This window comes from Canis lupus, chromosome 6, assembly GCF_003254725.2.
Source record: "Canis lupus dingo isolate Sandy chromosome 6, ASM325472v2, whole genome shotgun sequence".
Lineage (NCBI taxonomy): Eukaryota > Metazoa > Chordata > Mammalia > Carnivora > Canidae > Canis > Canis lupus.
The window spans coordinates 9,621,222-9,636,205 of record NC_064248.1 but is presented as its reverse complement, the minus strand read 5'-3'; the positions used below and the strand labels follow the sequence as shown (position 1 = coordinate 9,636,205).

The 14,984-nt window shown below is 40.4% G+C and overlaps 1 protein-coding gene across 1 annotated transcript in view; it reads left to right on the top strand.

The window, feature by feature from the left end:
- Positions 1–454: 454 nt before the first annotated feature.
- LOC112663009 (cytochrome P450 3A12) overlaps positions 455–14,984 on the top strand; it is a 37,832-nt gene continuing 23,302 nt past the window's right edge. Inside the window, exons 1-4 of the mRNA XM_035717780.2 lie at positions 455–727; positions 6,365–6,458; positions 8,366–8,418; positions 10,869–10,968. Of these exons, the coding sequence (XP_035573673.2) occupies positions 657–727; positions 6,365–6,458; positions 8,366–8,418; positions 10,869–10,968 (318 nt within the window). The 5' untranslated portion in view covers positions 455–656. The remainder of the gene's footprint in view (positions 728–6,364; positions 6,459–8,365; positions 8,419–10,868; positions 10,969–14,984) is intronic.

The window sequence follows — 14,984 nt, the reverse complement described above, 5'->3', positions numbered from 1 at the left end:
TATCTGTAAGGCAAATAGGTGTGAGACCATAATGGGGCTCAAAGGTAGAAAGGGTAGCAATAGAACTGGGGTTGGGGTAATAGGAATTTCCCAGAGAAGGAAGTGCTTATGTCTGTTCAAGTAAGTTGGTGACGAAGGACTCTAACAGAGGGGATTCCATTGGAACCGGGTGGGAGGATGAGTAGGATCCTTGTAGGGGGCACAGGAGCATTTGTAGGCAGAGGAAAGTACATGGGTAAAGATGTGTAGACCTAGCTTGTTTGAAGGATTTCAAATATTTAGGGGTGCAGGGAACCATGGTGACAAGGACAGGTTAGAGGGTTAAGGACAGTGATTTTAATGAGTTTCTGTAACCTTTGAGATTACTGATGACACTGAGTTGTTTATTGATTTCCACAGAGTATGAACTCATGGGAGATCAAAATGGAATTGTTTACCTTACTTTGCCAATGCTCATGGCTGGGGGGTTGCCAGCTGGTGGAGCACATGTCACCCTTCTGGTGGCTGTAGCTCCAGCCCTGCCCCCTTTCTGTATATATATATTCCAGTCTCACTGAATCCCCACAAGTGGGAATGAAGCTCTGCACAAAAGGCCAGCAAAGACTAGCACACACCGCTGAGTGAAAGTACAGAGAATTCACAGAGGACGAGTGGTCATGGACTTGATCCCAAGCTTTTCCACAGAAACCTGGCTTCTTCTGGCTATCAGCCTGGTGCTCCTCTATCTGTGAGTAACTTTCCAGGCTCATTGCCTCTGTATCCTTGATTTGGGTTGCTAACTAGCCTCTACCCTGTTTTCCTTTTCTGTTTTGAAGATCAAAAGTGTTAACAAAGGGGATGTAGCTTGTGTTGAATGCTTCATACATACTAGGAACACGTAAGAGGTTGTTATTGGCCTTACCAAATCTGCTGAAAAAGTGCTCCCCACACTGGACTCCAACTTCTGTAACTAGAAGGTAGAGTGATATTTCCTCCTAGGGATGATCTTCTGATTGCCTATATATTGGGACCTGGTTTAATTAAGTAGAATTTGGCTGAGGCACGGTAAAATCAACAGGCCCCTGTGCTCTGGGGTCCTCATCCCTTTTCCAAGCTGTGACGATTCTGGAGGTAGAGGGAGTGACTTAGGTCTTTGTCTTACTATCTTCACCTTCTCCTTTCTGTCTGTTATAAGAGACATTATAGAAGAATTGGGCTTGTGTCACTCATGTGGCTCCTGCTCCCCTCACTCCACCACCAGGCATCATATACACAAGGCACCTGGTGCAACCAGTCTTTGGGGGAGGAGGGCTGAGGATGTCTCATCTTCTTCTTCCCAAAGGTCTCTTCCCTCTTTTCTGCGCTTCTACTTACCATTCCCCACCCCTACCCCCCATAATATACAGTACTCCTTACCCCTAAATGAGCATCTTTACAGCTGAGGAGACTTGGCAGATTTCTTAAAATGTTATTCATTTCAACTTTTCCTTCTAGTCTCTGGGAGGGTTAACCCCCCTCTGGGAGGGTTAACATCAGTATAGAGATTTCTTTACCCCCAATATGAAATCTGCCAGTAGCCACAAGAAAGAGCCCTGAAAGCCAATTTGGATTTTAAATATGTTTTTGTCTTTATATTACAATACTGGAGGAGGAATCCAAACATCTAGCATATGAATTCCTTTCAGTGGTGGGATTACCAGCATCATGGAGCAGTTTGGGAAAGACTGAGTTTCACAGTGTGGGTAGGGACGGACCGTCCATGTCACGTTTCACCTCTGTTTCAATTTCACTTTCTTTAACAATAGGAAATCATGAGGACAAGAACATAGAACATGAAAACCTCATTTTCATTTCCTGAGAGAAAGGTTAGGATTCCCTGGTGCTATGGCAACACATTTTTTGTGTGATGACGTTTAAGATTAATTCATGTGGTTTATTTTTTTTTAAAGATTCTATCTATTTATTCATGAGAGGCAGAGAGAGAGACACACACACACACACACACAGAGGCTGAGACACAGGCAGGGGGAGAAGCAGGCTCCATGCAGGGGGCCCGATGTGGGACTTGATCCTGGGTCTCCAGGATCAGGCTCTGGGCCGAAGGCGGTGCTAAACCGCTAAGCCACCCGTGCTGCCCAGTTCATGTGGTTTAATCTCATTCTATTTAATTATAGATTTTTTCTGACATAAGACGCTTTCCAGCATGTTCTTTCTGAAAGATACAAGAGGGCTATTGGTTCAGCCTTTACTACAAAAGAGTGTAAATAACCTACATCTTCTAGAGTGATGTTGAGGATATGAAATTAGTGTACACACACGTAGTTCTGCGATATAGGTCATATATATTTTTAAATACATGTGACCGGGAGGTTATTTTAACCTCTCAGCACAGGGGGGTAGCGAGACTGAGCCAGTACTGATGTGAGAGGCATCCAGGTAGGACTGGGGATGGAGCGGGAGAATATTCTTTCCTCAGAGCAGATCTCCCAGAGATTCTTTTTGATCCTGGTCCCACAGGATCGTTGATGTGGTCATCAATGGACCACAGGGTTAGCATCTCATCTGCTTGCAGCCAGTTGTCAGGGTTACCATGTAAGTCATAAGTCACAGTGTGTGTGGTCTGTCTGGCAGTGGGGCTGTCACTGGATACTGTCATCACCAGGTAAACAACACTGTAGACTTAGAAGACACTGGTGTAGCCAAGATTCAGTAGCTGTAGACAGTGCCCTCTGCATGCAATGCAACGTAAAGGCAATAAAAATGAGTGGCTTTATTTTAACCCTTTCATTTGTACCAAAAGCAATATTAATCTACCGAGAAGAGGGAAGCTGGAAAGAATCAGAAAAATTTTCCTGGCCTATCCTCCATGACATATGGTGCCATGTGGGTCTAGACACTAGACAAGATCTTTCCTTGGGACACATCACGCACTAGTTTTGCCTCAATTGGGAGCTCATGTAGGAAACAAAACAGGAACCGATTTGTTGTGGTGGTGATGGCAAGGAAGGAATGGAGGTGAGACTGAGGCTACCCCGTCTCCTGGCAGTTGGTGCTCCTGTGTCCAACTGTTCTGGAGGAAGGATCCAAACACCCAGCTGGGCCCAGCTGAGGTGCCTCTGCTGATCCCTTAATGCAGTTTTGGAGTTTTATTTGATTATATAAGAGTTGCTGGATTTGTACAGAATATCTGGAATTTCTACTGCCTTAAAGGCTAACCTCCAGAAAAGAGAGAAGGTCTTCATTCCAATTAAAAATAACATTTTATCATTTCTAATAGCTGAGTAATATTCCATTGTATACATAAACCACATCTTCTTTATCCATTCATCTTTCGTTGGACACCGAGGAGGGTATTATGCTGAGTGAAGTAAGTCAGTCGGAGAAGGACAAACATTATATGTTCTCATTCATTTGGGGAATATAAATAATAGTGAAAGGGAAAAGAAGGGAAGGGGGAAGAAATGTGTGGGAAATATCAGAAAGGGAGACAGAACATAAAGACTGCTAACTCTGGGAAACGAACTAGGGGTGGTAGAAGGGGAGGAGGGCGGGGGGTGGGAGTGAATGGGTGACGGGCACTGGGTGTTATTCTGTATGTTAGTAAATTGAACACCAATAAAAAAATAAAAAAAAATAACATTTTATTAATAGTGAAAGGGAATGAAACTAGACCACTCTCTTTCACCATACACAAAGATAAACTCAAAATGGATGAAAGATCTAAATGTGAGACAAGATTCCATCAAAATCCTAGAGGAGAACACAGGCAACACCCTTTTTGAACTCAGCCACAGTAACTTCTTGCAAGATACATCCACGAAGGCAAAAGAAACAAAAGCAAAAATGAACTATTGGGACTTCATCAAGATAAGAAGCTTTTGCACAGCAAAGGATACAGTCAACAAAACTAAAAGACAACCTACAGAATGGGAGAAGATATTTGCAAAAGACGTATCAGATGAAGGGCTAGTTTCCAAGATCTATAAAGAACTCCTTAAACTCAACACCAAAGAAACAAACAATCCAATCATGAAATGGGCAAAAGACATGAAGAGAAATCTCACAGAGAATGACATAGACATGGCCAACACGCACATGAGAAAATGCTCCGCATCACTGGCCATCAGGGAAATACAAATCAAAACCACAATGAGATACCACCTCACACCAGTGAGAATGGGGAACATTAACAAGGCAGGAAACCACAAATGTTGGAGAGGATGTGGAGAAAAGGGAACCCTCTTACACTGTTGGTGGGAATGTGAACTGGTGCAGCCACTCTGGAAAACTGTGTGAAGGTTCCTCAAAGAGTTAAAAATAGACCTGCCCTATGACCCAGCAATTGCACTGTTGGGGATTTATCCCAAAGATTCAGATGCAATGAAACGCCGGGACACCTGCACCCTGATGTTTCTAGCAGCAATGTCCACAATAGCCAAACTGTGGAAGGGGCCTCGGTGTCCATCGAAAGATGAATGGGTAAAGAAGATGTGGTTTATGTATACAATGGAATATTCCTCAGCCATTAGAAATGACAAATACCCACCACTTGTTTCAACGAGGATGGAACTGGAGGGTATTATGCTGAGTGAAGTAAGTCAATCGGAGAAGGACAAACAGTGTATGTTCTCATTCATTTGGGGAATATAAATAATAGTGAAAGGGAATATAAGGGAAGGGAGAAGAAATGTGTGGGAAATATCAGAAAGGGAGACAGAACATAAAGACTCCTAACTCTGGGAAAGGAACTAGGGGTGGTGGAAGGGGAGGAGGGTGGGGGGTGGGGGTGAATGGGTGACGGGCACTGAGGGGGGCACTTGACCGGATGACCATGGGTGTTATTCTGTATGTTGGTAAATTGAACACCAATAAAAAATAAATTTATTATTAAAAAAATAGTGAAAGGGAATAGAAAGGAAGGGAGAAGAAATGTGTGGGAAATATCAGAATGGGAGACAGAACATAAAGACTCCTAACTCTGGGAAATGAACTAGGGGTGGTGGAAGGGGAGGAGGGCGGGGGGTGGGGGTGAATGGGTGACGGGCACTGAGGGGGGCACTTGACGGGATGAGTACTGGGTGTTATTCTATATGTTGGCAAATTGAACACCAATAAAAAATAAATTTATTATAAAAAATGAATAAATAAAATCTTTAAAAAAATAACATTTGTCATTACTAATTTTTGTTGTATAGCATGTATTCTGCTGTCCACTGGAGGTATCAGGACTTTGGAAAACCCTCTTGTAGCTGAAATCACATATAGGCTTGTTGAACCATTTCTACTCATCATCCTTTCCCACCATACTTTCTTAATTTGCCTTATGGGTCAAACCTCAAATTTGCCTATGAACCAACCTCAGCCTCTCTTCCTCTTCAATGCTGTCATTTCTCAGCAACACCTAATCACATGAAAGATGATTGTAGGCAAACCTGCCATAGGAAGCACCATCCATAATGGGTTTCTGAGATAGTTGACACACAGATTCAGTAAACTAACTGCTATGTGAGTAACCATCTTGAAAAGAAAATGAGTGTACCTGGGAGTGTGCTGAGCAGGTGAGTATCACAGATTGAAGGACCTGATGCCACGATGGGAAGAATGGTTTGGAAGTGGATTGTTTCCTTACCGATTCTTTTATATGGAATCATTTAGGGCACATATTTGTCAGTCCCCCTTCTCTGTAGCTCAAGAGAACCAGAGTGCCTGACAACAGAGACTTGGGTAGAGCTAAAAGTATCTCACTTTTCTATGAGGTCAGTGGAGCCTTGGACACAGTTTTCATTGTATAGAAATGACAAGAGTGTCATTGCTCAAAGTGTCTCAGTGAAGAGATAATTAAGAAGGACCAGATCTCACACAGTGATAGGTCCTACAAGGAAGGAAAATCACAGAAGTCTTTGAGCAAGCTGTATCAACATTTTCACAGTAGGCTCTTATGAACATTCTATCACTGAGTGAATATAATTAAGCAAAATATCATCTTTGGAGCAGAAAGAATTTTTTTCTCTTCCACTCTAGAGAAAGTTATGGAAGAATCATTTATTAAATAAGCATGAGTGAAATTCCTGGAAGAAGTTGGCATAAACCTTTTAGGAACCTTTTCCACACTCAACTGTTGAAACACTTATCAAATCTTCACTTTAGGATTGTGACTATGAAGCTTTCAGCTGCTCTTAGCTAATTATCCTGTTCCGTGAGTCTTATAGTGAAGGTGGCAAAGGAGATGATGAATAAGTGTGTTACTGTCATTGAAATTGCTATCATTATTTCTTGCCTGCGTGTTACCTCCCTCCCTTGCCTGTCCCAGTTCTCTGTCAATGACTGGCTAGCTCCAGCATCTATTCCACCATCCCTGTGACCTGGCTTTCTTTTCACTTTGTAGGTATGGGACCTACACACATGGGATTTTTAGGAAGCTGGGAATTCCTGGGCCAACACCTCTGCCTTTTGTGGGAACTGCTCTGGGCTACCGTAATGTAAGTGTTTGATCTCCCTCTTTTTCTTCTTGTGGTTGCAAATCACAGCTTAGTTTCATAATAAAAATGCTCCTCCTCATGAGGAAGTGCTTAGGTTTCAGACTTCCCATAAATGGTGTCAGTGGCTGCACACAGTACATGGCTAGTTCTACCCCAGGGCATTATTGTTTGTTGTTCTGAGCCTCAGGTTTTGCCACAGTGGGCAGCCCAGTTCTCTGGCTAATTCAACACGGAACTTGACATTCGAGCTTGTTAGCATTGTGAAGAGGCTTTTTGTTTCTGGCAGGTGCAGATTCCTAGGAGAGCATAATCATACTGTATGAGAAGAAAAGCATCAAGGGGGTCCATGCTAGTGGTCCACTAAGCTGTAGGCCAGAGTGAGACCTTTATGTTCACCGTACAAGCTCTGGGTAGCCTTTTGTTTTCCTGGAGAGCTCTGGAACTTCGGATTATTGGGAAGCCCAAGATTCACCTTTGGGGAATTTGCACATCGTTGAATTTTCACAAGCATTGCCAAGCCTCTGCAGTTATTTCCAAGCCCTAACTCTCCTTTTGCTAATGGTGACATCTCTTGGGATTTGAGAGGTTGAACCAGAGATCTCTGCTTTACTTCTCTACCTTCATTGTAGGTAACTTCTGGGTGAGTTGAGGAGGGAGGGAGATTTGGTAAGGGCAGATGGTACTTGTCTTGACCTTGACCCAAAGAATTTAACCTTTGAATGAGTTGTGTGTATATATGTTGTTTTTCATACAAAGGTAGAACCACTTATACAAAATCACTAGAAAAGAAATGCTTTGACAAATTTATTAAGAAGTTAATATACTGAATGGAGTGTACTAGAAGACACACAGACTGATGTTCATAGAGCTGTTGTGGCTAATCCAGCTTTGGTGCCTCGTCCAAGGTTCAGGCCCTGCATAGAAGGTTAGGAGCTCACGTCCAGAAGGCCAGCAGGCAGAGTCTCATCTGCAGGCTGCTTTCTGGTGTGGAGTTCTTTTCCCACAGATGTGAGGCTGGTTTCCCAGATCTCAGTTCTCCCTGCTGAGACCCTCCGTTGCCCAATTACTGTCTCAGAACTTCCTGGGCTTTTTCTTTCCAAAAAAGCAATAATTTCTTTTCCACTTGCCCTAGATCAATTCCTTAGTACCTATATCCCAAAAGCCACATTTATGGGACCCTGTTTTCATGGTTAAAACATCAAAATCACAGTTGAAACTTAGGGACAGGAAGTGTCTTGTTTTGTTTTAAGTGATAGAAGTGAGAAGTCATATCAAGTGTTTTAGTTTGTTTTGCCCTTTGTTGAGTGGTGGCATTATCCCCTTTTCCATGTTGAGATGGTGGACCGGAACGGGATTCCACCTTGTCATTCATTCATTCATCTCTCATTTGTTCAGTCAACAATAGTGTTAGAATTTGTACAACTGCTAGATTAAAAGAGGCCGCTGGTGTCTTAATACCCTAAATCCACTGACATCTCATAGGGCTCATATTGATCAATGAACAGAGTGGTAACTGGGTGTTCAGCGTGTGGAGGCCATGCTCACTTTCCTCAGCTCCCATTTTCCCATGTGGCTCCGAGGTAGTATTTCAGAGGGTTCTGAGATTTAGAGAAAAGACACACACAAGCCAAACACATCAGACAGACAGGGGTTACACAGTCCTCAGAGACAGGGTAAGATGTCCAGTATCTACAATACTCATAGAGAATTCAAGAGGGACTTGAAATTCTCTCTTCCAGGATCTCTTCTGTTTTCTTTCCTTTCCTGTAAGATGCCTATAAATCAGAGCTTCCCTCTGCCAGTGGGAGGTAGTAAGCCTTATTTCATGCAATCTAAGTCATATTGGTCCCTGTTACACATAGGGCTTAAACATTTAGGTGAGTAATATGTTTTGTTTCTTCTTGCAGGGTTTTTATGTTTTTGACATGAAATGTTTTAGTAAGTATGGAAGAATGTGGGGGTGAGTATTCTGGAACTTTCTATTGGATAGGCTTGTTGTGATGAGGCCCCCGTGGTGTAGATAGTTTGTTGAGAGTCACTAGGAATGAAGCCTGCTGTGGTAAAGCTTCTGAGTCTCCCTTCCTGAAATCCCATGTGTTACCAGGTGTGCGGGTCTAAGTATGAACCAGACCTAGGGAGTATAGTGTGGTGATGTGATGATCACAGCCAGTGTTGTATCACTCTGCACCTCTTTATCTTCTCTGATCACATCCTTAGAAATCGAATGTCTCTGAGTGGCATGGCCCATAGTAACATGATGGAGCTGAAAGAAGATAGATCTCTGAATCACCCTGGTTCAGCTCCACTGCCCCTTCCTATATTCAGTACTTATCAGCTCTGGATGGATCCAGTCTTACATCTGTAGCCCCAGTTCTGTCCTTAGTACTTGGTTCTCATCTTGGCTGTGGATAAGACCTCCTAGGAGAGCTTGTTAAAAATGCTCTTGTTTTTTTTACAAGAGTAAAAAAGGATTGTTGAGTCATATTCCATTGCATATATGTACCACATCTTCTTTATCCATACATCTGTCAAAGTACATCGTGACTCTTTCCACAGTTTGGCTATTTTTGACATTGCTGCTATGAACATCAGGGTGCAGGTGTCCCAATGTTTCAGAGACAAATACCCACCATTTGCTTCAATGGATGCTTCCAGTGGATGGAACTGGAGGGTATTGTGCTGAGTGAAATAAGCCAATCGGAGAAGGACAATCATCATATAGTTTTTCTCATACATGGAATATAAGAAATAGTGAAAGGATTATAAGGGAAAGGAGGGAAACTGAGTGGGAAAAATTAGAGAGGGAGACAAACCATGAGAGACTCCTAACTCTGGGAAACAAGTAAAGGGTTGAGGAAGAGGAGGTGGAGGGGGGATGGTGATAGGCAATGAGGAGAGCACTTGTTGGGATGAGTACTGGGTGTTATACTATATGTTGGCAAATTGAATTTAAATTAAAGATTAGAAAATGTAAAAATAAAGATTAAAAAATGTAAAAATAAAGATTAAAAAATGTATAAAGAAATGCAGATTCGTTTCCATCCCCAGGAATGCCAAATCTGAAGGATGTGGGCTGGGTCCCAAGAATCTGAATTTAACTGGTAGTGGAAACAATATTAGGGATGAATATAAAGAGTAACACAAAACCACTGTTCCTTGTCCATCCACATGTTTTGAACGAACATGATGAGACAAGGGGAATCATCCAAGACTTATGATCAGGCTGCTGGAAGAGCTGACATAAGTGCCCCCTCAGTAATTTCTATCACTGCATCAACACTAAATGTTGTCTTCACCCCTGAAACCTTCTGAATTTTAGAATGCCATTTGAGATAGTAGCATTTAGTGTAGCGATCTCATCCATTTTAGATGTGATCACAAAACCATTTGAGATTCCTCTGTGATGTCAAAGAAATAACAGGAGACTTGTGGAAAATCTTTCACTATGTTTCAATAAATGCAAATGATTTATAGTGGAAACAAAAGAAATTTTATTTATGGTGTAACTAAGCTTATAATAACCTGATGCTGGTGACAGATTCCTATTAACAGGTAGATCATACTGACAGACAGGAAGTCAGACAGGATTTGGACAGATCACATACAGTCAGCTTTGTGTGAGACATATCCAAAAGTTGGCTTGCCCTAATGCTATGGGTTGTCACCTACATGAAGCCCAAGGAACTTCCACTTGGAACCCACATATATGAAAAAATATAAGCAATAAAAAAGAAATATATCTAAAATGAGTTATATGTGTTTTTCTGTGTTTTTAAATTCTATTTTTGTATCAAATTTTTCTGATTTAATGCTCTCAAGGACCTCTCTTAAGATTTAAAATAATATTTCCTTTCAAATGTAACTAGGAAGCATATTTTAGAAAATAGGGCAAGGATATAATTTATAATATTGCCATCGCTTTTTGAGCATTCTAAGTCTTTTCATTTGTAGACACATCTTCCATATGTGTGATTAGTGTGTGCACAATCTTCATCTAATATTCTATCACATGCCTTTCATGTGTTTGATATATCTTCAACATTACAATTTTTAGTGACTGGGTAGGTGGATTCTCCTTTTTTTTTTTTTTTTCTGTTCCTAGATGATTTACTTGCCTTCAGTTATTTACCAACCTAACTTCCTCTTTAATAATATTTGATAAATTATTTGAAATGCTTGACATAATTCTAAAATATTTGAGATATTTTAAACATAGAAAAAACCGTGGAGAATGGTCCAGGAACTATCCACGTACGCATGTATACTCAATAAATGTTCTAATGTTATTTCTAACCCTAATCTCAGAGAATGGATTAGGTACCACGAGGATAAAAGTCTGGACTGCTAGGCATGGCTGCAGCTGCAAAAACTAACATGTTACGTATAATCACATCTGTTTTCCCAACACAGGTTTTATGATGGGCGACAGCCTGTGCTGGCTATCACAGATCCGGACATGATCAAAACAGTACTAGTGAAAGAATGTTATTCTGTCTTCACAAACCGGCGGGTAGGCATGGGTTTATTTTAAATTTACATAGTTATTCATAAAACTTTTATTTTGAAATAAGAATAGATTCACAAGAAGTTGTCACAGGATGTCCCATGTAACCTTCAAGCTGTTTCCTCTAAGGTAAGATCCTGCATAACTATAGTACAAGGTCCAAGTCAAAATTGACATTGGTTCCAGCCACAGAGCTTACTCAGTTGTCAACAGTTTTATATGTACTCATTTGTGTATGTGTGTGTGTGTGTGTGTGTGTGTGTGTGTGTGTGCTGCTCTCTGAACATTTATCTTACATGTAGACTTTTGAATCCACCACTCCAAGGATGTTACAGAGCTGTTCCACCCCTGGAACTCTCCTTCTTCCTATTCTTTAATAGGCATGGTGTGTAACTTGTCTTTTCATTGACTCAGAGTCTTCAGCAGAGCAAACACTTCTTAAATTATTTTGATAAGGCTACTTTATCCTTTCTTTTCCTTTTATGGATTGTGACTTAAGCATCAAGTTTGAAAAATCTTCACCTAGCCATAAGTCTCAAGGATTTTCTCCAAGCAAATGTGTTACATTTAAGTATATAGTTTTACGTTTTATATTTATAGTGTAAACTCATATCTTCTTATGTTTCACATTTAACATTTTGTGTCAATTTTTAGTGTTAATGAGAGATGTGAAGTTTAGGTCAAAGATCTTTGGTTTTGGCCTATGGATGTCTAAGTGCTCCAGCACCATTTGTGAAAAGGCTGTACTTCCTCCATTGAATTGTTTTTCTACCAGTATCAAAACTGAGTTGGGCCTATGTGTGTGTGTACCTATTTTTCATTCTCTTCTGTTCATTGATCTCTGTATCTATCCTTCTACTGGTGCCACCGTCTCTTGATTACCATAGCTATATAGTAAGTCTCAACGTCATGAACAGTGATTCCTCCCATTTTATTTTTGTTGGAATTGTTTTAGGTATTCTAGCTCCTTTGCCTTTCCAAATTTAGAATTAGCCTATCTGTGTTTATATAATATTTGCCAGGATTTTGTAAGACATGATTTAGACCTACCAATCATTTGTGCAAAATCTATGTCTTTACTATGTCATGTCTTTCAATGCACAAACACAATATGTGTTTATTTAGGTTTTCTTTGATTCTTTTCACCAACATTTAGTTCTCAGCACAGGAAAACCATATATATCTTGTTAAATACACATCTCAAGTTCTTTTTCATATTCCTCAAGATTTTCTACATTGACAATTAGGTCACCTGAAATAGGAACACTCCAATTTTTATCTTTCTAATCTGTATGCCTTTTATTTCTTTGTTTTGTCTTATTGCATTAGCTAGGATTCTAGTATGATGTTAAAAATAGGAGTGGTGGGAGTGGACTTTTTTTTTGTTCTGAAACCATTTAAACATTTTAATACATATTTTTATAATGGAAACTGTATATATTTAAGCATGATGTTTTTATTTATGTATACATTGTAAAGTGATTATGACAAATGAATTAATAGATCAATCACCACTCAGATTTACTTTGTATATGTGTGTCTTGTGTGTGGTAAGAACATGTAAGATCTACTTTTATTTTATTTTTTAAAATCATTTTATTCATTTATTCATGAGAGACACAGAGAGAGACAGAGGCATAGCCAGAGAGAGAAGCAGGCTCCCCATGGGAAACCTGATGTGGGACTCAATCCCAGGACCCTGGGATCATGCCTGAGCCAAAGGCAGACTCTCAACCACTGAGCCACCCTTGTGCCCCTAAGATCTGCTTTTAAAGCAAATTCAAGTATACAGCACATTATTAGTGATTAATATCACCATGCAATATATTCAGTTTCCAGAACTTATCATCTTATAACTAAAAGTTTGTACTGCTTGATTTCTATCTGTCCTTTGCCCTCCTCCCAGTCTGTGATAATTACCATTCTACCCCCTGGTACTGAGCTTGACTTTATTTTTCTAGATTCCACTTATAAGTGAGATCACGGAATACCTGTCCTTCTGTGTCTGGTTTAGTGCTCCTACCCTGTTGTCCATGTTATTCAGGTTCATCCATGTTTGGAAATGGCAAGATTTCCTTCCTTTTTAAGCCTGAGTAATATTTCATTTTCTTTATCCACTCATCTGTCCACTTACATTTAAAGTAGTTATTGGTAGGTAAGTATTTACTATTGTCATTTCATTAATCCAGGTGTTTCATAGATCAATTGTCCCTTCTTTCTATCTTCTCTTGTAATTTCATGGTTTTTTAAAAATAATGACATGCTTTGATTGTTTTCTCTTTATCCTTTCCATATCTACTCTAGATTTTTTGCTTTGCAGTTACCAGGAGGCTTACATAAAACATCTTACATATAACCATCTATTTAAGCTAATAAGAACTTAGCTTTGATTACATTCAAATCTCAATGCTTTTACTCCTTCGCCACCAGTTTTATATTTTTGTTGTCATAATTTACATATTTTTATATTGTGCACAAATTATTTTAGCTAGAGTTTTCAAAATTATTTGTCTTTTAACTTTGCACTAGTCATAAGTGATTTGCATATCTTAATACAATATCACTGTGTTCTGAATTTGACTATATATTTACATTTACTAGTGAGATTTATACTTTAATGTGATTTCATGTTACTAGCAAGTGTCCTTTTTTTTTTTTTTTTGCTTGAAGAATTCCCTTTAGTATTTCTCGTAAGGCAGATTTAGTCATGATGAATTATTTTTTTATTTATATATTTTTAAAATATTTTATTTATTTATTCATGGGGAGAGAGAGAGAGAGAGAGAGAGAGAGAGAGAGAACGGTAGAGACGCAGGCACAGGGAGAAGCAGGCTTCATGCAGGGACCCGATGTGGGACTCAATCCCGGGACACCTAGGATCATGCCCTGGGTGAAAGGCAGTCACTGAACTGCTGAGCCATCCAGGCATCCCTATGATGAGTTCTTTCTACATTTGTTTGTCTGGAAATATCTCTCAGTTCTGAAAGCTCTGTTTTTCTGGGTAAGGTATTCCTTTTTAAAATTTTTTGTTTAAAGGTAATGTATTCTTGATTGATATTTTTTAAAGTACTTTGAATAAATCACTCACTCTCTTCTGGCTTTCAAGATTTCTGTTGAGGAATCCACAGATAGCCTCCTGGTGTTAGCTCGTAGGTGATGAGCTCCTTTCCTCATACTGCTTTCACGATTTTTTCTTAGTCTTTAATTTTTGATTTTAGTTTTATTACAATGTCTTGATGAAGTATTTTTGGGATTAAATCTGATAGGGAACTCTAACCTTCATATCCCAAGATTTCCATATATTTCCCTAGATTTGAGAAGTTTTCAGCCATTGTTCCTTTAAGTCAGCATTCTGCCCACTTCTTTCTTCTATTAGGGTTCCCATAATGTGAATATTGTTTCACTTTATGGTGTCCTATAAGTCCTGTAGGCTTTTCCCCCAAGTTCTTTCCTTCCCTCCACCCCCCCTCTTGGACTGGATAATTTGAAATAATCCAAGAGGTCATGGTTGGTTCAGGATTTGGGGGGGCCATAATATCAGCAACTGCATGATCCTTAACAGCAAGTACAGTGGAGGGTTCTTAGTAGCTGCAGGGCCTTCAGCAACACCACCAGATCCAGGGCCATGGGACCAGGGAAGGAGAAGAGTGGCAAGAGTTGGTGCAATAAGGCAGCCCTGGTGGCTCAATGGTGTAGCGCCGCCCTCAGCCCTGGATGTGATCCTGGAGACCTGGGATCAAGTCCCACGTCGGGCTCCCTGCATGGAGCCTGCTTCTCCCTCTGCCTGTGTCTCTGCCTCTCTCTCTCTCTCCCTCCCTCCCTCTCTCTCTTTGTGTGTGTCTCTCATGAATAAATAAATAAAATCTCTTAAAGAAAGAGTTGATGCAATGCACACACTCAGCTGTGGGGCTGCAAGCAAGCACATACCCCAACAGGGCTGTGGTGAGCAGTGGGGACTGTGACCAACTGTGGGACCCAGGTAACTTTGCGTGCCTGGGCTGTCTGTGTGCACTCATGTTGCT